At 34.7% G+C, this 22,636-nt stretch overlaps 4 protein-coding genes across 4 annotated transcripts; 2 read left to right on the forward strand and 2 right to left on the reverse strand.

The window, feature by feature from the left end:
* Positions 1 to 2,931: 2,931 nt before the first annotated feature.
* On the forward strand, positions 2,932 to 5,291 carry LOC116115272 (H/ACA ribonucleoprotein complex subunit 2-like protein). The gene is made up of 4 exons (XM_031401426.1): positions 2,932 to 3,175; positions 3,982 to 4,051; positions 4,431 to 4,536; positions 5,013 to 5,291. Exons 1-4 carry the CDS (start codon positions 3,043 to 3,045, stop codon positions 5,172 to 5,174), a joined length of 471 nt encoding a protein of 156 aa, XP_031257286.1. The 5' UTR covers positions 2,932 to 3,042; the 3' UTR covers positions 5,175 to 5,291.
* Positions 5,292 to 5,456: 165 nt separating this feature from the next.
* Positions 5,457 to 13,143, reverse strand: LOC116115273 (inorganic pyrophosphatase TTM1). Its single transcript, XM_031401427.1, has 12 exons — positions 12,797 to 13,143; positions 11,313 to 11,674; positions 10,479 to 10,593; positions 9,952 to 10,147; positions 9,719 to 9,832; positions 9,445 to 9,618; positions 8,471 to 8,665; positions 8,012 to 8,134; positions 7,830 to 7,942; positions 7,513 to 7,636; positions 6,758 to 7,030; positions 5,457 to 5,829 (listed from the first exon to the last, which is right to left on the reverse strand). The coding sequence occupies exons 2-12, from the start codon at positions 11,650 to 11,652 to the stop codon at positions 5,611 to 5,613; spliced, it is 1,986 nt and encodes a 661-aa protein (XP_031257287.1). The 5' UTR covers positions 11,653 to 11,674; positions 12,797 to 13,143; the 3' UTR covers positions 5,457 to 5,610.
* A 1,240-nt stretch (positions 13,144 to 14,383) lies between these two features.
* Positions 14,384 to 18,510, forward strand: LOC116115278 (agmatine deiminase). The gene is made up of 10 exons (XM_031401432.1): positions 14,384 to 14,634; positions 15,603 to 15,716; positions 15,799 to 15,888; positions 16,017 to 16,101; positions 16,644 to 16,699; positions 16,811 to 16,889; positions 17,182 to 17,316; positions 17,451 to 17,683; positions 17,977 to 18,135; positions 18,284 to 18,510. Exons 1-10 carry the CDS (start codon positions 14,548 to 14,550, stop codon positions 18,380 to 18,382), a joined length of 1,137 nt encoding a protein of 378 aa, XP_031257292.1. The 5' UTR covers positions 14,384 to 14,547; the 3' UTR covers positions 18,383 to 18,510.
* On the reverse strand, positions 18,462 to 21,864 carry LOC116115277 (indole-3-glycerol phosphate synthase, chloroplastic-like). The gene is made up of 9 exons (XM_031401431.1): positions 21,573 to 21,864; positions 20,535 to 20,972; positions 20,331 to 20,405; positions 20,179 to 20,223; positions 19,912 to 20,076; positions 19,590 to 19,668; positions 19,356 to 19,438; positions 19,120 to 19,188; positions 18,462 to 18,820 (listed from the first exon to the last, which is right to left on the reverse strand). Exons 1-9 carry the CDS (start codon positions 21,717 to 21,719, stop codon positions 18,737 to 18,739), a joined length of 1,185 nt encoding a protein of 394 aa, XP_031257291.1. The 5' UTR covers positions 21,720 to 21,864; the 3' UTR covers positions 18,462 to 18,736.
* Positions 21,865 to 22,636: the final 772 nt, after the last annotated feature.

Below are 22,636 nucleotides of genomic sequence, written 5' to 3' on the forward strand. Positions count from 1 at the left end.
CCGGTTCGACCTTTGAAGTTATGTACAGACATGCCTATCCGTTGGAACTCTACCTAAATGTTGGAAAAAGCTTTGCCAACGCGAAACAAATTACAGATTCGTCAACCGGAAAACCATCCAGAGGAAGCTGTCAGCTATGATGATGGGCGGTTTGTAAACTTTTTTATCATTTCTTAAAATTTTATGATGCTACTATATAATAAGTGGGATTATTACCAACTACTAATTTAGTGTTAGATATTTTAGTTCAAATTGCTAAAACTTTTGCTCAATATAGATATGATAACATTTTACATGAAATTGTTTTAAGTATGGAAGAAAAATATAAGAGAATTGGTTAGATATTCCATTCTTATATGGATTAGGCCTTTTTCTAGATCTAGGTTTAAATTATCCGTAGTTAACGGTTGAATTACGAGTTAGGTGCCATTAGGATAGATTATACGTCTATTTGATTGACTTTAAACACAAATTGGATAGACTTTTTCTTTATATGAGAACAGGTAAAATGGAAGTGGAAGTGGAAGTGGAACGTTAGGAGAGGCGATCAGAACCTTGATGCAGCCTCCCTCAAGGATCGAGCAAGTGGGCGTATGTGGAAAGTGGCGGAAGCTCCAGCTCGTACATACATGGACCAAATGAGCTGACTCGCTACCTACAGGTGGACTTGACCTTTATGACGATGAAGGACCAACTTGACATGGATATTCTTCAATGGTGGAACCAACATGAAAGGAGATTCCCCATTATATCCCAAATGGCACGTGACATTTTATCTGTGCCGGTTTCTACAATTGCATCCGAGTCAACATTTTCAACGAGTGGTCGGATTGTTGAAGACAGAAGATGTTCTTTAACCGATGAGGTGATTGAAGTGATAACGTGTTTACGGGATTTGACTCATGCAAAAAGAAGACTACAACAGCACCTTGAAGATCCCGAACTACTTGAACTATTTAGGAATACAGATTTGAATAATGTAACTAGTGTTGACGATGAAATTGAAGATGAATAATTTAATAAAAAAAATTATTTAATTGTTTATTTTTGAAGCGTGAATGTGTGAAATGTGAATATTACATTTATGTTAAAAATTAAAATTAACTATTAATTTATTATTTTTTAAAATTAATTAAATTTTTAGAAACTTACTAATCAACCCCCAAAAAATACTAAAAACCCCCTATAAAACTTCATTTCGCCCCTAAAATATAAAAAAATATCAGGGGGAGTGGAAATTATCCAAACCCATAGGACCAGTCCCGACCAGGCCTAGGGCCTAGTCCGGGTCCTGGTTTTTCTCATGGGCGAGTGACTGATCCCATTTGGGACCAGTCCCAAACGAGCCCGCAAGGGACCGGTCCTTGCCCAGCTCTACGGGTACCCGTGCCGTGGGTATTGCCTGGCTCACCCGTTTTTTTCACGGGCAAGCTGGATACGGGTAATTTTCAGACGGGTAATTAATGGTGTTACTCGTACCTACCCATTTAGACCGGGTACCCATTTACCCGTGCGTATGAGCAACACTTTGCCAAGTCTATTCATTACTAAGGAAATATCATATTATATTACTACATTAACACGTTTAGTTGTCAAATAATATAAGATTCTGATAATCTTCCAAAACTAATAGTAATTACTGTTGGTAATATATGTGGTAATCAAATTACTACCATTTTCTTAGGTATTTTAAGATTACTTGGTAATATTAATTTTATTATAATTTTACCCCTTGTTAATAAAATTTTTGAACAATAATGTCTTTATTTTGAAATTAATTTACATGAAGCTATCATTACAATTTTACCCTTAATTAATTAAGTTTTTGGACAGTAATACCCTTATATTTAAAAAAAATTACAGGTCACCCAAAACTACCACTGCCCATCAGCAACCATTGCTTGCCGACGTGGCGAGAACGACGCATAACCGGCCAAATCTAGAAGGTCTTGCGTCGATCTAGCCGTTTCCAGCTAGATCTAAGACCAGAGATCTATTTTTCAATGACGGCCAGAATCTAGCTGTTAATGGTTAGATTCTGGTCGTCGGAAATAGCCAGATCCAATCAGTCGTGCGTCGTTTTAGTGATTGCCAATGGTTTGGTTAGAAATTAAACTTTTATGTAGTTAGGTGTTTTAGCAAAATCTCAAACGTAGGGGGTTAAAATAATGGTTAAAAAAATAATAAATAAGAATAATATTATATTAATATTTAAAAATAAAGGCAATTTAGTAATTTAGATAACATACCCACCAATTTATTCTTCCCAATCGAACATATCAATATAACATACCTACAAATTTATTTCAATCTAATCAAATACATTTCCCTAAACATTCATAGTAATCTTTAAAGTAATATATCTTTCCATTAATATAAAATTCATAGTAATATAACATTCGTTGAACCAAACGCATCTTATGTGCTATGTTGTTATATAAGTCATGTTTTAATAAATTTTATATACTGTAATAATTTAATCAACAATTCAATTAATTATTTAAATAAAATGTAATTATTTTTAAGATTCTTTTTTTGTTGTGTGTGTGTGTGTCTTGTCCAACTTAAGAAATATAAGATTAAAGCAGTAAAGTCCAGCCTATATCTTTATAATGTAAATTTGATGAATTTTTAATTATCTGATCTTAATTAATGAGATTAGTTTCTCAAGATTAGTAAAAATATCCTTTTTATTCAATAATATATTTCATTTTCATGTCATTTATTTCGTTATTATATGCTCTAAATATAAATTTAATTTCACATGACACATTACTTAAGAAAATCCTAATTAAAATTATTTAGTTTTTTCAATTATTATTATTAATAATTTGGAGCCTCAATTGAATCTTATTGGGCCGATCCTAAATGGATAAGTTTTGGGCCAAACAGATCAAAATATAAATAATTGGCGGGTCACCAACTAACCATTAAGGTTCTGCTCTTAAACCCTAGAAATATTATTAAGCCAACAGCCAAAACTGAAAAACCCTAATCGCCATCTCAAGGACTTCTCTTCTCATAACAGTGTACACACAGGAGATGGGAAGCGACAGCGAAGCAGAGAGAACTCAACAAAAGGAGGAGAAGAAGAAGATCCTCGCTCTTGCTCCCATCGCTAAACCTCTTGCCGGCAAGAAGCTCTGCAAGAGAACCCTCAAGCTTGTGCGTCGAGGTAAATTTTTTGCAGATGTGATTGTGTTTTTGTTTTCTTTGTTACAGGGGATGTCAATTTTTTTATCTTGCATGTCGTTTTATTGCTGATTGCATGAGGACAGCTGCCATCACTGCAGCGGATGGTTCTATTGGGCTTATTTTAGTGAAGATTTTATGTTTTTAGAAATTTTTAAAGAATGTGTTTCAAGTATGTATATGGACATTTCTTTGTTAAAACGCTCAAGAGTAACAGTGAGTAACAGTGTGCTTGTTTCTGCTTTTGAAACCTTAAAAGCGTTTTTGAACAGTTAAAAGCCTTTTTTTTTTTTTTTTTTTTTTTAATGTTTTGAAGTGTTTAGCTAGAATGGATAGTAGTCTGAAGTGTTTCTTGAGATTAAAAAAGTGTGTTTTTCAGTCGGACAATACTTGAATTGCTTTATGAAATTGCATTGAAGAAGTATTTTTTTACAATCGCTTCTAAGTGTTTTGTTAAAATTGCCTTTATCGAAAAGCATTTTATATACATACACTCCCAACTAATTGTTAGCAAGTAAACTTAATCTCCGAAAAATAGAAAAGTTTAAGATTTGGGTATGTTTCGGAGTCTCAATAATTAGTCAATAGATAAAAATGGGTATTTCAGCCATGTTGAAGAGCTAGTGGGTGTTCTTCTGCTAATGAATTTGAATATTTTCAAGTATTTGTGAATTTTAAATGAGAAGGGGAGATGAATTGTAGATGCTCCAAGTTATAACATTCAGCTTTCTTTTTGGTTGTGTACTATATTCTTCCCTGTAACTAAATTATCTTTGTGTATTGTTGTAGCTGCTGAACACAAATGCTTGAAGAGAGGAGTGAAGGAAGTGGTTAAAAGCATTCGGCGAGGTCATAAAGGGTAAGTTTTGTGTTCATCAGAGATTCTGAAAATCTTATGACTATGTTTGTATAAGTAAAGTTTGGTAGAAATTTAAGATTTCATAAAGGGTAAGTTTTTAACTTTACTGCTTTAGCATATCAGTTGTACTGCTTGTACATGGAATGACATGCTTCCACTGAGTCTCAAATATATGGTTTCCAATTGTTTCAATTAGGATTTTATTATTTTGCAGCCAATTTTATCAATTACTAGAAGTGATTCTTCCTTGTATTTCTTTTACATTCATCTGAAAACCATATTTCCTTTCACATGTGCTATGCTCATGCATCCTTGTCTTGTTCAACTAACCTATAATAGAATAGCTTCAGAAGTAAGAGCTCCTTTTTGCTGGGTGCAGATTATGCGTTATAGCTGGGAACATATCTCCAATTGATGTTATAACACATGTTCCAATCTTATGTGAAGAATCAGATATTCCCTACATCTATGTTCCTTCAAAAGAGGTACTTTACTTTTTTTCCACCCCTTTTTGGGGTATTCACAATGAAGTGGCAACACATGCTGCCGTCTCGTTTTCTTGTAAGGATTGTATAATTTTGTATAGGTTTCCTTTTCATTTGGTTGACTTGTTTCTGCTTTGTGTCTGTATTTTTGTGGGGATAGAGGTATTTAGTGGCTGCTTCAATTGAAAAGTTTTTCCACCTGATTTACCTTTTTTCTTTTTACTTCATTTGTGTGAAGTATATTTGTGATTAGGCTTGTGGTTCATTCTCATGAGGTTTGGGGCTTGATTCCCCAGGATCACCTTTGTGGTGAAAAGCCATGATCTTCCTGTAGCACAAAGACTATAGTGTTAAATGGAACTGTAGTTCTGAAATTGAGATTGTGCGGGATATATGGGTTATATATATATATATGAAATCTGTCTCACTCTGTGCTTGTATGGCTCATCCTGTGTCTGATTGATTTGCTTTTTCAGGATCTTGCAAATGCAGGCGCCACCAAGAGGCCAACGTGCTGTGTGTTGGTGCTAACCAAGCCTGTAAAGGGAGAATTAGGATCAGAAGAACAAGATAAATTGAAGGCTGATTATAACCATGTTGTAGTTGATGTGAAAGAACTCACATCCACTCTTTTCTGATTAACAAGACCGAGTTGTATTTCTTTCACCAATATGCTTAATTTTGGACATTTCATGCCTGCTTGTTGAGTAATGTACTTTCTTTCAGCAAATATAATATGCAGTTGTGTTTATTCATTAGTTGAAACAGGATAGTTAGCAGACCTCAAGCTATATATATGGGTACAATGAGCGAGCCAATACCTTAATCTACTGATTGTGCTGTAACCAAAGGAATTACAATGCTAATTGCTCTTCGTGGGACAATTATGTTAAAAAAGATGCATAGTACCCAACTATCAATTATCAGTGGAAGCTTTTATTTGAAATCACAGATTATCACCGAGTTCAAATACATTGAAGATCAAGAAAGCTGAGTGCTCTCTCTAAATGGGTAATATGACAACAGTAACAAAAACAATATCTATGCTGAAGCTGAACATGAGCATATGACTAATCATTTCTGAAATGTGAGACCCTTGAACAGAAAGATACTGATACCACCAATTGCTAAAGTTAGAATAAGAGGGACACTGATTGAGTCAATATCGATCTTCCGGCCTGCCTCATCTGCTCTTTCTTGACGAGACCTTTCTCCCCAGTATTCATGCAGAATATTGCTTATACTGTCTAATTGGAGCATAATTTGACGTTGTCCTCTAGCAATAAGTAGAACCTGTTCAGCAAACAGAGAAGTAATCAGGCAACATATATCATGGTACCAATGGCTGAAAACCCACTGCTCTAAAATCATCTAGATTCAGTTTCACTGATTCATCAAATTCATTCAACAGAACAATACCTCTATGAAACGCATTGTTCATATATGTTGAACATTATTGTTATCATACAAATTGGCTATAAGAGGTGAGCTGTGATCAAGAATTTTGATTAGAAGAGGAACAAACCGTATATAAAAAATGTTGCTCAATATATCAGAGCATTATCTAAATTTTGTAGCACAAACAATCCCGTCTTTGTTATATAAATAATGTGATGCAATAATAGGTATTTCATTTATTATTCTTTGAGATATGGAGTACTAAGAAAACAGCCACCTTAATGTGATGGTCGAAAACCTAAATCTGCTAAAAATTTATTATGCTGATGCTATCAGATTCCTAAAGAGAAATATCTAAGAAAAGAATAAATCAGTAACATTGGACCAAAGTGCATTGTCTATTACAGGAATAATAAACTCCATGTCTCATATGTTCAAATTCATTACTCCAGAACAATTTTTATTCCATCCCATTCATCCGACAGTTTACACTTTTAGTTACCTTAAACAGCACCCTATCCAATAATCTATAGCATTCTTTCTGCAATATAACATATTTAAATTCTGCAAACAAGTAGAAGTTCAGCATAAACAATCATTTAGGCACAAAACCACATCCAACAAAATTGTTTTAGTCGAAATTTCTTTTTCTTTGAGGTTCTTATTATTCTTATTCATAATCTCTCTCTCTCTCTCTCCCCCTTTTCCTTTTAGAACCTTTTAACCTAATTAATAGAACTATAAATATCCACCATTAACTCCTACAATAATTTCTCTGTTTATTTTTCTTACATTAAAATAGAGATGAGATTTATCGTGGTACCTCTTCCATAAGTGGGGACTCCCTAGCCAATTGGGAAGAAGATGATGAAATGGGAAGGACAGACCCAGTTAATGAACCATTTGCCAAGCCAGTCATGAAAAGAGAAGTCGGTCCGGAGCCATTGCAGGTTTCAGCTGGCAGAGCTAAGTTTTGTTGGCTAGTTGAAACTTTTCTGATTGAGAACTTGGAATTCAGCTCTTCAATACGAGATGTGAACTCATCCATCCTCTCATTCAGTGTGGAAATTTGTTCAGAAAGTTGATTAATGACTCCCTGAAACAATCCAGAAATAAATGAAAACTAAAACTAATGTTCTGCTATGAAGGCAGGAGTATAAAGCAAAAACATAATAAAACCCAACCATTTTCCAGAAGGGAAAAAGAACACACACAAAAAAATAAGATAAAATAGTAACAACAAATTATGCAGTTATTAAGCTTGTGCACGAAACAAAATGATCAAAGGAAGGGAAAAAATACAGAACCTCTCATGCATATAACTTTTTAACAAATACTTATCCCTGCTTTCATTTCACTACATTTCCATTTCTAGGCAACCAGAGGCAGAGGAATTTGCAGAGGTGAAGATATGAGCTAGGTCAGCCAGCAAGGTCCCCAGTAGTCATACAAGAGGTCTGGGGTCTAATTCTACTCACACCAAGGTAGGAGGTCAGGATTAAGGGGTCAAAATTTGAATCTGCGGAGATAGATAATGAAGATAGCCACAAAATCCTTCACACTATACATTTTACTGACCTGGTTTGCAACTGAGGCTGGTGATTCTAGTGTCCTTCCATCAAACCTTGTATTATTGACAGCAACTCTAGCGAGCTTAGGTATATTCTTGTCTCGTTGACTTGAAAATGACTGTGATATACCACTGCCATTATACACAAATATTTTGGAAGGAACAAATCCGTTCCATAAATTTCCAAAATATTTGAAGATTGTTTTATCAGTGCCCTTCAGAAGTGCTTGTAACAGATAAATTGAAAATGCTTTCCCCCAAAATATGGGAGATTATGTATTCAATATAGCAGATATATCAGATTGTTGCAAGGAACTGAGAATACCGGCTGAGGTACTTAGATCTCCGATCTGCAGAGGCCCGGGAAAGGGCTTCTTTAGGGCTTGAAACCATTTCATCATCTATGCTGAGCTTCGTTTTCAAATCATCTGGCAATGCCTGCAGATTAGTCAAATTAGCAGCATGCAAATGTCACAGAAAATGCATAATCAGCTACAAGTATCATACCATAACATCATTCACGAGTTTTTCCAGCTGAATTTGTTCTATGTAAGTGCGAGGAACATATGAACCTTCCAACCCCAGCTGCTCTGCAATGTATTTAACATATAAACGATCTTTTCCTTGCACCTTTATAACAAGATCAGCAAGGATTTAGTCAGTTCAAACCTTTGAAACATTCCTCTACAAAGCCACAGAGTTGATAGAGAATATAATTATTTTCATAAGCTTTGAATGTATTACATAACAATTACAGAATTTTGGCCGGAAAAGTCGTTATTTAATATATTTAAAAGAAAAGTTCAGTGTTACAACGGTAAAGACATCAAATAATATTAGCAGAACACAATTCAGAATCAAGATAAAGACAGACTAGCACATGATCATGAAATATGAAAGATGAGAACCTGACACCATAACATAAGAAGAAAGTCCAACACATAGAGGCATTAGATAAGATAGTACCTGAACATATTTGCGATTCAGTTGCTCTAACCAATCAGTTTTCACACACACCCTATCATCAGAGAAGATATGGCTGCTTCTTTTCAGTATAGTTGCAATTGTATATCCCAAAGCCATCAGTCCTCCAAGAAGACGCACACTAACTTCGAATGTTATTCTAGGTGATATTATGAATGGACTATCTGCAACCCATTCCTGAGAAAAAGAAAAACTGGTCAGAATCCTCAAATTTCACTCCCACAACTCTATAAAGATTACTGAGATAAACTCTTAATGATGAAGATTGTGCATATCAACCAACTCAATCCAACACCAAAATCCAAAAATAAATCCAATTTATTGACAATGTTCTACTGGTATCCTCTGCTCGGTCATATGTTTCATTTAACCATATGATGCCATTCTGACTTAAAATTTTATCAAGTGACCTATCCACTTAAGTTTCGATGTTGACCTTAGCTTCTAGATTTCTGTTATCCCAATTATAAGTAGATATCTTTTCACAGAAAGCACCATACTAATACTGGGGAAGAATGCTGTTTCAAATGTTCAAATATTGATTTAGAGATTCCTTCAAAAAGAAAATGGCAAGGCACTTTTATGGCCGATGGGAAAAAATGTTTACTTAATGGCATTTATAATCAAGCCATTGGAGCACATTTTTTCCTCACACATGTATACAGACAGAGAGAAAGTGCATCATCCAATGTATGCACTAAAAAGAAAAAAAAAAAAGGCATCAATCTGCAACGTCTCCTACCATAAAAAAAATCCTGACAAATCGATCACTAAACCTAGACAAAGAAAAAAGCTTCCATGCGCTAATCATGGCAAACCATGACATCAGAACTGCTGGTAAAAGATATATGAATAGATTTGCTAAATGCTGTAAATTTCTCACCAAAATTTTACTAGGCTTATTTTCTACCACATAAATTAGTTGAAGAAGGGGCTTAAATTTACAATCGTCCAACCTCAAACATGAGATTGTATTTCCCATCCCTGTTCCTCATCCTCAGATATGATTGACATGCTTCAGGATCTTCACCAGGCGGCAGAAGATATATGTCATAAGTTTCCTCAGTAGTTTCTGTGTGTTCTTCAGATATAACAGCCTTGATTTCATCCACAGTCACTTGCTTTGTTGACTACAATGATAGAAAGCACTCAGTACTAGAGAAGAAAATGTCTAAGCAAGACACTTTTTAACCACAAAATCTTAATCTGAAAAAGAATATGAATATAAACCTTTAAAATATAAGTGGGATTCTGAAATCCTGTGAAGGGATTAAACTTGTTGATAATTTTAATGTGAGCTGTTTGTAGATCTGGCTCAATAAAAGCCTTGTACATCGGATACACCTGTAAAAAGGAAGCTGATGAGAACGACCACGGCAATTACAATTGGAAACACATTGAATGAGGAAACTCAGTCAGATGGCTTAAAGAAAATTATTTTAACATGTCATGATTGAAATTACTGTTTCAGAGATCTGGTGGATTATTTCTTCAGGCTCTTGGCCAACACGTTGAATGTCGCGAAAAACCCGTTTAACAAGGTCAAAATGAACTCCACCCGTGACAGAAACTCGAAGATCTAAAAAAGGCCGCAATTTCTCGCTTAAAGCATAAATGCCTTCAATAATCACAATGCGGGAGCTAGGGACTTCAACTGTCCTGTTAGAAGCATCAATATGAGCACAGATTACGAGAATTAACAGTAGATAACTACTTGATTTTCGGTTCAAGTGAAAAGAGGAAAAAAAGCACAGTAAATGAAGCAAACCAACGATTGTAAGCTACCATATAAGTAAAGTTCACATAAACTAGAAGATGAACTGAATAGTGGCTTTCCTGATATTCCTAATCAACCAATACATTATAATTTTTATCTTCTTTCCAATATTGTACTCCCTTGTCCCATCATAATCAGGCTGTAAGGTGATTGGAACAAACACCCTTAAGAGTTTTCAAGTCTTACAAAATAGAAGATAGAGAGATAAACAACCTGTAACCTGTGCGGGAACTAGACTTGAAATCATATATTGGAACTTGAACAGCTTTCCCAGCTTTTAAACCATGTATGTTTTCAAGCAGTGTGTCATAATCTGTCAAGCGTGGGTCTGTTTCAAAACGCTACAACAATTAGAGCTCTACCAAGCATACTTCCCTCATCTCACTCATCATACTCAAATATCCATCTGGAAAATACAGAGAAGCTAAACAAACTTAAATAACATTTTCAATAGAAAAACAATAAAAAATGTTTGTGAGATCAGCAACAGATGATTAAGAAAGTGAAATAAATCGTTGCTCCTACTATGATCTCAAATATATAGAGTACATAAAAGGTATTGCAAAATCAGGTATACCTTAAATAAACAAGCAGATTTGAGGCATCTGAAGAATAATTATGACTAGAAAATTCATTTTACACAGCCATTGACATTTAAAAATACTCGATCATCTCAAATCCAAGAGAGGTTGGAGTAATTGTCCATAAAAAAATATATACGCTGAGATTTCACAATCTCCCCTTAAGTGTAGGAGGCAGGGATTCTATCATTTCTATAATACCTTGTTTATTTGGTATTACTGGCTCAAAGAAAGTGGAGGAAGGAGTCAGAAATATAGGCTTAAGACATTCAGTTTAGTGTCGTAGCTCTATCATCTGAAATTTAATATTAAAAATAATATCTTGAATGAATTTAGAAGCTTAAATATGGGGTAAAACATGCTTGATTATCTTCAATGTTTAAAAGGCTTCTGAAGTAACCATTTTAAACATGAGTATTCAGAACTTTAATGAATCCCAGCCAGCATGAAAGAATATGAAAGCTACCATCAAAGTTGCCATCAATGATACGACTAGCATCATTGTAATTGTCCATTGTTATGACAGCAATACTGGGCATGAAGTTGAGCACCTTCTCAGTAAATACAGTCTTTCCAGCTCCAGAAGGACCAGCTACTCCAACTAAAATTATTCCATCGTTCTTTTGAGACAACAATTGGCATGCACGAATGACTATGAAAAAACCTTTCTCAAATGACAGTTGCTCTTCTATTGGAACAATCTCATAGCGATTGGAGTCCTTTTTCTTAACCAATTGAACCTGATCTCGCAAGAGACCAGAACGTCTCCGAGGTGAATCAGCACCAGAAGACGTGTCCTGAGCCATTTTAGAGCTAGAATATATATAACCTGCTACAATGCAGGTAGAAAACACTGTAAAGTTAAAGTAAATGATTTTGGCAAAGCACAAATCAGGCAACAATGAATAAAATTCATTTACATCAGGTACAACATATTCAACCCATGATTTTTCTTCCAACCCACACTCATGCTATTAAAGAAAAGATTACACAGTTGGCAAAGAGAAATTAATAAATAGGACCGTCCCACCACATCAACAACCACAATCAGAAAATACAATAATTAACAATGGATAACTACCAAATTCGATTGCCACGTAGAGTATGATGCTAGGGGAACATAGTGATACACATGTATTGGCCAGTCATACAACAAATGTGGAAAGACAATCCCACCTAATAATTTTGCATTGAGCCAACATTTTGTCATTACTTTTATTTTACTTCTATTTTCCCCACAAATATAGCTGAATCAGAGAGCTTTTAACAGCGTATACAGAAAAATCACCAAAGCTCCCACAGAATACACAGAGCAGAACTACTGATAAGTTATAAGTCAACAAGTAACAGCGAAAAAATAAACAAAATAATGGTTTAAGGCACCGCGCTTCAGGTAATTTTCAAATAGAAAATTTAGATCATATTCCTAAACAGTTAATTCATTTCTAAATAACAGAGCAAAAAGCCCCATACAGTAGTAAAAAACAAAAGCTCCCATTTCCATGAATAAGAAGAATCCTGTCCCAAGTAACGATTAGTAAGATCATGAACTTTACATTCTACACAATACAGAAAATTCAACATTCATACAAAAAGCAACCAGTAAACAAGAAAATTCAAATAGCCAGACGCATTTTCATAGTCATGTTGAAAAGACTCAGTTTTAATCAGCTAGAAGACATAACTATTAAAATAATAATAATAATAATAATAAGCAGTGAAGATATATGAATTTAATGAAACCAGTAAAGAAAATTGTTGACCAACATATCGTTTGGACTTGCATGCATCAAACTACACGCCCAAACAACCAAATTTCCAATACCAAAAACAAAACAAAACAACCAATACCCAGAAGGCAAAATTCAGAATATAAACTACCCAGAAGTGAAAAAAGGCACATGAAAGAGCTAAGATCACCATGAAACATGTACAAAAGGAGTTTTACCAAACCTCTGTTTGATTAATCAACAGTGAGAATTCTTGGAGTTTACAGGAATTAAAATAGCCAGAGGTTTCTGGGATTTTAGGGAGGTGCTGGGATCCTTGTGATCGTTCTGTGGACAGAAACAACAGGTGTTGCGATGTAACTGGATGGAACCAAAAGGGATTGTAAGGAATAGAAGTATGGAACAAGTAGTTTGGATATAACTGAAAAAGAAGTTAATTTACAGCTATATATAAATATATTATTTTTGTTTTTCCTAATTTTGTTACAGCTACATATAAATAATATTATATTCTTGGAGTTTCCAGGAATTAACGTAGCCAGAGGTTTCTGGGTTTCTTCTGATGGTTCTGTAGCAGAAAAACAGGTGTTGAGGTGTTACTGGATGAAACCAAAACGGTTGTAAGGAACGTAACAAGTAGTTTGGATATAAATGCAAAAGACAGATATTGACTAGACCACTTAATATATATATATATATATATATATAATAATAAATCATATATAATTATAAAAAATTCTAATCGCAATTTAAAATAACTATAAATAAGAGTAAACTTCGTATCATAATAAATAATAATTTTTTCAATTCAAGTTACTTCTATATAATAATAATTATTTATATATTACTAAAAAATATATATTATGTTACATTAAAAGTTTAAGATGAAATAAAATATTTATCTAAAGTTGTTTGGGATAATGATTTATACTTTAGAATTACTACCACATATTTTACCTTATGAGTATATGATAACTCGCTCGCATAGATACCTTTTTGTTGAAGCCGAAATATTTTAGCTTCTTAAGCATGTTTAGAGCTTCATGACATGAAATTTTTTATATTTCCGTACTATCATCCTCAAGATTAGTTTTTTTATCTTCTTGTCTAATTGTAGTAATGATTTCTTCTTCGATTAAAGTATACACGATTTATTGCTCATTTGGATGATTGAGGAAGATATTAATATCCATTTGATTAGTGTAGTAAAATTATAGAATCTGATCACTCAATTTGCAATGACTTTTTATTCTCCTCGTCCACTTCATTTGTAACTTGTAATTTATTAAAGTCCTAATTTTACAATGCTTAAAACCATTGAAAATTGTTTGTGGCTTCACATTAATTGACTATGTATCAACTGTATTTATAGTTTCATGAATGACACTTGTCTTTGTTGGTTTTAAGACAAGGTCTTCTCGTTTTAAAAATAGGCAATTAAAGCGCTAATTGAACTCTTAATATTTTACTATTAAAATATAAATTATAAAATAAGAAATCAAAATAATAATTTTTGTAACTACACTTCTATTTTTTTTTTCTAATTTTGTTAAAATTGGTTTAATAAATAATAATACAAATTCGTTTCCGCTAACACTCCGGGAGACTTGGCGGCAGAGGCAGTGGCGGCGGATGGCGGTATTCCCCAGTATTTCTTTATGGTAGCTAAGGGTAAAAGTGTCAGTAGAGATAGAGAAGTAGATAATAACGCAGTAGAGGACAAGGAAATTACACGTGATGCGTTTCTGTTTAATACGTACAGGCACCCTTTTGTTTTGTTTTATTTTGATATATAAATAATATATATACCATCTCCACTTTAATATCCACTGTCCACTACTTTTGTCGTAAAGTTCGTTCACTCTTCGTTGGCTTAAAGTCTCTGCCGTCATGTGTGACAGTGTGAGAGAGAGATAAGAAAAAGCTTTGAGTTGAGTCTGCTGTGAGAGAAAGAGAGAAGAAAACTTGAGAATGGAAATGAAAGGGGCTCCGGCTCTTCATGGATACCGCATGCCTGCAGAGTGGGAACCCCATTCACAGTGCTGGATGGGTTGGCCTGTAAGCTCTATTTTTTCTCTGTTTATTTATTGCTCATCCATTAATGGTTTTGATTAATTTTGTATGTGAATGATCTATTATTCGTTGATAATAGACTTCGGTTTTTTTTTTTTTTTTTCTGGGAATGATGAATGGTTAATGGTTTTGATTCTTTATTTTATCCGATTTGCATGTGACAGTTATCAAATCATCTCATGTGTTTGATGATGGTTTTGTTTGCAAGTATTGTAGATATCTCGATTGATATAAGAGAATTAAAGAACGAACACTATGTAGTTATTGTACTTGTTTTATGTTTTTTATATCATATAATACTTCCCAAAACTCCCAAAACAATAAAGATTTTGATTGATAAGATACAAGGTAGATGATTGACTCCAATTTTTAATTATGTCACACAATCATGAGAATTGGCTGAATCATTTCACAAAAGTTCATTGCTATCTTCTTTTTATTAAGCAAGTGGACTTCAGTTCTTGAATAATCCACCTTGTTTCCTCTTCTATTGTAGGAATACATTCGCCGCTGAGGTGTAAAAGGCTCATATCAATAATTATGATTATACTTTTTTGATACGCTACTAGACATGTCAATTTAGTCTAGGACAATCGAGTAAACTTAAGTTTTAGCTCTGATTTGGGATAAGACTTATGTCCGTTCATATCATGCTTCGTGTTGTAACCGTGGCGTGTCCTTATCTTAAGTGTCATATATTTATATTATTGGTTTGTCTTCATCTTCCTGAGAAATTCCACAAGTGAAGATACATACTTTCACTAGTTCAACATGTAACTATATTGCTAGTTGTCAATCTTTGTCTTCCTCTCTTGAACAAGCTTCAGTTTCCATTTTGTTTGTCTTTGTTCAATCATATGATTAAACATATGATTTTGCCCATATGATAGTAAAAAGTATGAAGTTATTAATATCGTCATAGTCTATTTGACAATTAATATCCACATTGTCAGGAACGTCCAGATAATTGGCGAGACAATGGCGTTCATGCCCAAAAAGTATTTGCTAAGGTAGCAACAGCAATCTCAAAGTTTGAGCCTGTGACTGTCTGTGCAAGTGCTGCTCAGGTTGGTGGAAGTAGCAAATGATGGAAATGTCTCTGATACTTTTCTTAATGAGTTCAATAATTTTAATTTGTTGCATTCTCAGTGGGAAAATGCACGAAGTCAGCTACCAGAAAATATCAGGGTTATTGAGATGAGCATGAATGATTCATGGTTTCGAGATACTGGACCAACTGTGAGCTTTTTCTCTCTTAAATAAGAATATTACTTAAGAGTTTGCAATTGCAATTTTGATAAATCTGGCCTGATTTCTATTTTAAACAAGTAAATGATTTTCTTTTGTTATTTGTTTTCCTCAAATAGATTGTTGTGAGTGATAGTACAGTAACTACAGATGCCCCAGTACCAAAGTTTGCTGGAATTGACTGGAATTTCAACAGTTGGGGAGGTAAGCTATAAATAATTCAAAACTTCGTAACTTAATTTTAACATATCTCAAACCCTCACAAATAAAATACCATATGTTAGCATACATTGACATACCATATGCAATGTCAAAGGTTGATATATATATACTTTTAAATTTATTCTAAAGTTTTTCCTTGCGACCGGATCCCAAAATTAGAAGAAAATTTGTCTCATGTCCTTTTTTGATAATGTTTGGAGGCATTTGCCTGGGAATGATAATTTTATTCAAGTGTGATCATATACCCGAAAATTTCTAGTGCAGTTTTGGTTTGTTCATTGTGTTGCCTTATATTCCTAATAATAAAAGTGTAGGACATAGGTGCATCACTGTTCTTATGCAAGAACTTTGTGCCCCGCATCTCTGTCTTTGTTGAATTGACACCCAAACTCTCCCTGTGATTGCATATATAAAGAAATTTTGTGGAAGTGATAGTTGTTGTTTTTGTGATCTTTGTTTGATATGTCAATAATTTTGCTCACTAGGGTGCCTTCTCAAAATCATTTTACTCTTGGAATTTTCAGGGGTTGATGATGGTTGTTACCAAGATTGGAGTCTTGACCTTCTTGTGGCATGGAAGGTTTGGGTGTAAATCAGATTTCAGTTTGTTGGATGCGTCTCTTTTTTTCCCCAAGTACATTGGTTTTTCAAATTTGCTAGCTTTTGATCCCTTTTTAACATTTGTTGTTAGATTTTGGCAATTGAGAGGCTTCCTAGGTTCCCACAGTCTTTAATTCTTGAAGGTGGAAGTATCCACGTGGATGGAGAAGGTAATGGTTGCAATTTATATGCTGTTTGGTTTGATCTTGATAGATATATCACCTAGAGATCTCGAGTCACCAATAGAAGGGAGAAACTTACATTTCTGAATAAGTTGCAAAAGCCTGTGTTTGTTTGTGGCATACAATTACATTTTCAGTATGCTTCACATTCAGATTTCAAGACCAAATGTTCTTTTGCTGCAGAGACTACAACTGCCCTAAGAAAGTTGAATACTTTTATACGAAATTAATACAACCGGCATACTTTTTGTTTGTTGAGTATTTTGTGTTGCTTCTTTAGGTACATGCCTAACCACAGAAGAGTGCCTTCTGAATAAGAACAGGAACCCACATTTGAGCAAAGAACAAATAGAGGATGAACTGAAGGCATATCTTGGAATTAGGAAGGTTATATGGTTGCCTCGTGGATTATATGGTATAATTCTTAATGTTGCAATGCCATTGATATATTATAGAAATACGTAATGGAGATACATAGATCGTTCCCCCAAAATTCTATCTTTTCTATCTTTATTTAAGCTGAAAACATCTACTTTGATGATTTAACAGGTGATGATGATACCAATGGTCATATTGACAATATGTGCTGTTTTGCAAAGCCTGGTGTAGTTTTGTTGTCTTGGACTGATGATGAAACAGATCCTCAGTATGAACATTCTGTCGAAGCCTTTTCTGTTGTCTCTAACACTACTGATGCAAAAGGTCGGAAATTAGAAATAATTAAACTCCATGTACCCGGGCCACTTTATATGACAGACGAAGAAGCAGCTGGAGTTATTCAGGCAAGCATCCAGTGTCTAAAATTTGTGTTTCATGCCTCTGCATCTATCCCTTTTTTATATACACCAAAAGCTAGCTTAATATCTAAAACTGGTTTAGTTAACAAATGCATCTCTAGTACTCTACCCAGGTGAAAATTTCCAAATTTGTCACTGCAAATACAATCTGTAACATCTTTATTTGCATCATGTCACTTTAGGACTCGGGAACTCTAATGAGTGATGACCCTCTACCCCTTTATCATATCTGATTTGTGTGCAAGAGTGAAACCAACTCTTTAACGTTTTGGCTTCAGGTTGGTGAGGCTAAACCAAGACTTGCCGGTACCAGACTTGCTGCTTCATATGTAAATTTCTACATCGCCAATGGAGGGATCATCACACCACAGTTTGGGGACAAAAAATGGGATGATGAAGCTATTCGCGTGTTGTCCAAAGTTTTCCCAAATCATGAAGTAAGCAAGTGATTTCGTTAAATATGTCACTTCTACAATATTTGCACAACATAAATTGAAACAGATTGATGTTATATTTGTCTAATCTTGATCTCCCGTTCTTATTTTTCCTTTATGGATGAACTTATAGAATGTTTTTTCGGATCAGGTGGTAGGAATTGAAGGTGCAAGGGAGATTGTTTTGGCGGGGGGAAATATTCATTGCATTACTCAGCAACAACCGGCCATTCCTACTGCTATTGCATAGCCCAACACTATTAAAATCCTGAGCTGTTGTTGATGAACTATACTCCATTTTTATTTTTTATTGATATTTCAAACTACAATTATGAATGACGGTTATATTAAAATTAAATAGTTCCACAGTTGGATTATTCGCAATACTCTGTTTTGCATCTGGCTCTCAGAGAGAGAGACCAATTATTGCTTCATAATTCACGAATACAGTACATATCTGTTAAACTGGAAAGTACAAAAACTTAAAAGAAGAAATGGGCAGCCAGATAAAACGAATCCAGCATGGGCGGCCAGATAAAACTAATCCAGCATGGGCAGCCGGAAAAAGTGCAGTATATTGCTGTATAAGCATTCTAATATGAGCTCATGAAGAAATGTCTTTACCAAATAGTCCAGCTATTCCTTCAGTGGGGTCATTTTGTTTCACAATTGACTCCCCGACCAAAACCTGCAAGGTCACACAATTAAATTATATAATCCTACAGTCTGAAATGATCAACCATTTCTATGTCATTCAAATAAAACATTCTTCTCCCTTCTCGGAGGACAAAGAGATAATCACTTTGATTAAAGAAAATGAAACCTTATTAAGGGAAAATCATGTAATATGCCAGGTGTTCAAGACCGGTAAGAACGAGCAATAATACACATTTTGGTCTAAAAAAAGAAAAAAAAAATCCTGTTTTTAGAGGCAAAAATATTTGCAGAAATTTAGATTTTGTAAAGCGAGTATGACTTGAAACTTACAGCTTTGACACCAGCTTCTTGTACGAATGCAATTTGATCAGGAGTAAATAGCCCAGATTCACCAACTACCTGAAAGCGTCCGAAAGTAGGGAACCCAAAACAAGTTAGTAATAGCAATGATATCACTGGGGCGAATGAGAAAGAAAACTATTTTTAACCACGAGGAAATGAGTTGCACTAGATGGTCATATCTCTTTTCAGTGAATGGTCATAAAACTAGTAAAAAGACAACTTACAATAATGTCTTTTTGACGGATCCTTTGGCCATGCTCTCCTTGAAGAAGCATTTTTGTGTTATTAATATCAACCTTAAATGTTTCTGTGGACATGAAAAGATATAAATTGCACATGTTTACTACCATTGTTATATCTGTACCCTAAGCCAACTTGTCAGGGTTGCTTAAAGGGTCAAACTTAAAGTAATGTAAGTTCCAAATATAACCAAAATTATGATAATCTAGAAAACTTACCAAGGTTACGATTGTTGATACCAATAAGCTCAATCCCCTCCATTCCAAGAACACGATCCATTTCTTTCTCATCATGAACCTAGGATTAAACAATAGAAGATAAAAGTTTTCAATCATCCATAACTTTCACCATTTTTCAGACTGCGAGGTTTGAATAGTTCATCATTATCCACAAAATTAAGTTTGGTCACAAGTATCTAACTCGTGCAGATAAATATGTTTGTTGCACCAGATATTAGCATAAAAAAACCCATCCCAAACAATCCCAGTTGCAGAAATAGCATCGGAATACAATAAATAACAAAAGAAGCAACATTCATACCTCGACAAGTGCTGCTAAACCAAGCATCTTGCAGACCTTAATCATGTATCTGATGTCAAGATCAGGTAAAACAGCAGCAATCAAAAGAACTGCATCCGCACCTTTCATTCGGGCATAGTAAATCTGCCATACATCTATTATGAATTCTTTGCACAGTAGAGGGCACTGCAAAATTGACAAGCATTAGAACTCAACTAATTCTAATCTTCATACTCTGAAAAACAAGGCCAAGACTGCAGACTGAGCAATACAAATTGCAGAGCAGACCTTTACTCCAGCCCTCCTTATTGCCTCCAAATTGTCAAAGCTACCCTAAAGTGAGAAGATCAGAAAGAGGTAGACAAAGCAAACTTTTAGCTTTGGTATTACATTTAAGCACAGGACTGCTCAAAAAGATAAACTCAATAAATCAAATATACCTTAAAATACTTTTCATCTGTCAAAACACTGAGGCATGCTGCTCCACCTTTCTCATAGGCTTGGGCAATTTCAACCTATCAAAAGAAAGCTTAAGATAAATAACAAATCACAGAAAAACAAATTGTAAATGAATACAAAAATAATTAGAATCAAGAAAAATAATGAATATGTTAAGAGTGTCGGTTTTATGCACGTATAGTAACCGGATCAAAATCCTCTCTGATGATTCCCCTGCTGGGAGAAGCCTTCTTTACTTCGGCAATCAAACCAGGCAGTCCAGTTCGTAGATGGGCAGCTCTAAGAGCTCCAATGAAATCTCTAGCAGGTGGAGCATTCTGAAGGGCTTTCTTCAGCATATCAAGTGGCCTTCTCTCTTTTAATTGTGAAACCTCAACATCCTTGTGCCATACAATTTCCTCTAAAATGTTCTGAGGAGTATTGCTCTCATTCTGAATCCGTAACTCAAAGGGTCCTGCATATTCCAAAGGAGGCCCAGTGGGAGCCCTTCTCCTTATTCTTATACCTTGGCTAGCAGCTATTTCATTTTGGAACATCCCGACTTCCCACTCTTTCACTTTAAGAGCAATTTCAGTATCCTCCTTCACAGGAGTAATTACAGCTGACCCATCCTTGCTCTCAGGCTACAAACAGAATACAACATTCTTTAGTACTGGCCGGTAATATTAGCAGACTAGATGCAACACAATGCAACGATAATTAACATTCACCAATCACGCATAAATCCCACTAAACAATAATATTACACTCACAAACTACCTACAAAATCTCTCCTTCACAAATTCATCAATCCTAATGATAACACATAAATCAAAGTTAAACAAATTAAAAGAATAATTGCACTGATCATAAAACAATGTTACTACCGGGGTAACATTACCACGCCTTAGCACTCCGGTAACGTAATTAGGATATTATGTGGTACTAAACTAGCAGTAATGTATCATTTTTTCTCTTCAGTTCAATCAAATAACAAGTAAAAGGAACATTTTTTTTCTCTGTAGTTCAATCAAATAAGAAGGAAAAGGAACATTTTTTTCTCTGTAGTTCAATCAAATAACAAAGTAAACGGAACATTTTTTTTTCTCTGTAGTTCAATCAAATAACAAGTAAAAGGAACATTTTTTCCTCTGTAGTTCAATCAAATAACAAAGTAAAAGGAACATTTTTTTTCTCTGTAGTTCAATCAAATAACAAAGTAAACGGAACATTTGTGGGTTTACCTGTTGAGCTCGAATGGAGGCGGCGACGGCGTGGCGTCTATGCTGGTCCATTGGAACGGAACGTACGATTGAGGATGGGAAGTGATCGGGCTTGGGTTTGGGTTTGAGATTCAGCGATGCGGTTCTCGGAGAAACTAAGCCCTCCATCCTTAAACTTCAACTTCGCCGTTTGTATCTCCGGTGAGTTTCAGAGTTGGGTGGTGAAGATATGAAGCGGTCAGGGCGCAGGGGTAGAGTAAGAAGATGCGAAGGCCATCATTTAAACGTGTTCCTTGCTCCGTTGAAATAATTCTCTAATTGCAAATATTTAATATAAAATTTTAGGCAATTACATTAATACATTGTAGAGTAAACGATTTTATTACACCCAAGGTTTGCCTTATTTCGACCCCAAAAGTTTTAAAATATTACTTTTTCACCCAAAGTTAATATTCTGTTACAACCCAAAGCCTATTCCGACAGTAAAAATTATTTTCATCACTACCATTTGAACCTCTGATCTTCTCTATATAAAACCCCTCTTACTCTAGTATCTGATTTCTCATCGATTGTTGCTACCGCAAAGCTAGAGTTTCCTATTCTTAGTTGATTTTCAACTAATTCTAGTGTCAAATATTCAATTGGTTAGCAGCATTCGATCCACCAGCCTTCACTCTTTACCCTAGCTCCTAGTAACTCGTTGAATGCTGGTTGAGAAAGTGAAATATATTTTGGGTATTAACGAAACATAAACTTTGTGTGGAAAAGTGATGTTTTGAAACTTTTTAGGTGGTAAAGTATAATTGAGGCAAACCTTGGGTGGGAAAGGGTGTTTACTCTACATTATATTACAAAAAAAGTAAAAAAACCCAGAAACCTAACCCTACCTACCTATCCTCAGCTCCTCCAAAATTGCCAAGTAACGCACAAAACAATAGGGTAAAAGAGTCATTCTGGAAAGTCAATTTTTGAAACATTGAGCAGTTCAGTTGCAGGCTTGCAGCGTATTATTCCTCGGCTCCTCCTCCAAATTACTAAGTAACGCCCTAAACAATAGGGGTAAAAGAGTCATTCTCCAAAATCAA

The sequence above is a fragment of the Pistacia vera genome, unplaced genomic scaffold (genome assembly GCF_008641045.1).
Source record: "Pistacia vera cultivar Batoury unplaced genomic scaffold, PisVer_v2 Contig735, whole genome shotgun sequence".
NCBI lineage: Eukaryota > Viridiplantae > Streptophyta > Magnoliopsida > Sapindales > Anacardiaceae > Pistacia > Pistacia vera.

Coding starts and splice junctions, on each gene's coding strand:
- LOC116115278 (XM_031401432.1), top strand. CDS start 14,548: ATGGAAATGAAAGGGGCTCCGGCTCTTCATGGATACCGCATGCCTGCA. Junction 17,317..17,450: donor GTTGCCTCGTGGATTATATG/GTATAATTCTTA, acceptor ATGATTTAACAG/GTGATGATGATACCAATGGT. Junction 17,684..17,976: donor AAGCAGCTGGAGTTATTCAG/GCAAGCATCCAG, acceptor TTTTGGCTTCAG/GTTGGTGAGGCTAAACCAAG.
- LOC116115277 (XM_031401431.1), bottom strand. CDS start 21,719: ATGGAGGGCTTAGTTTCTCCGAGAACCGCATCGCTGAATCTCAAACCC. Junction 20,224..20,330: donor CAGATGAAAAGTATTTTAAG/GTATATTTGATT, acceptor TTCTCACTTTAG/GGTAGCTTTGACAATTTGGA. Junction 19,439..19,589: donor TATCAACAATCGTAACCTTG/GTAAGTTTTCTA, acceptor TCATGTCCACAG/AAACATTTAAGGTTGATATT.
- LOC116115272 (XM_031401426.1), top strand. CDS start 3,043: ATGGGAAGCGACAGCGAAGCAGAGAGAACTCAACAAAAGGAGGAGAAG. Junction 4,052..4,430: donor ATTCGGCGAGGTCATAAAGG/GTAAGTTTTGTG, acceptor TGCTGGGTGCAG/ATTATGCGTTATAGCTGGGA. Junction 4,537..5,012: donor TCTATGTTCCTTCAAAAGAG/GTACTTTACTTT, acceptor TTGCTTTTTCAG/GATCTTGCAAATGCAGGCGC.
- LOC116115273 (XM_031401427.1), bottom strand. CDS start 11,652: ATGGCTCAGGACACGTCTTCTGGTGCTGATTCACCTCGGAGACGTTCT. Junction 10,594..11,312: donor CATTGATGGCAACTTTGATG/GTAGCTTTCATA, acceptor GTTTTGAAACAG/ACCCACGCTTGACAGATTAT. Junction 7,637..7,829: donor AGATCTAAGTACCTCAGCCG/GTATTCTCAGTT, acceptor GTATAATGGCAG/TGGTATATCACAGTCATTTT.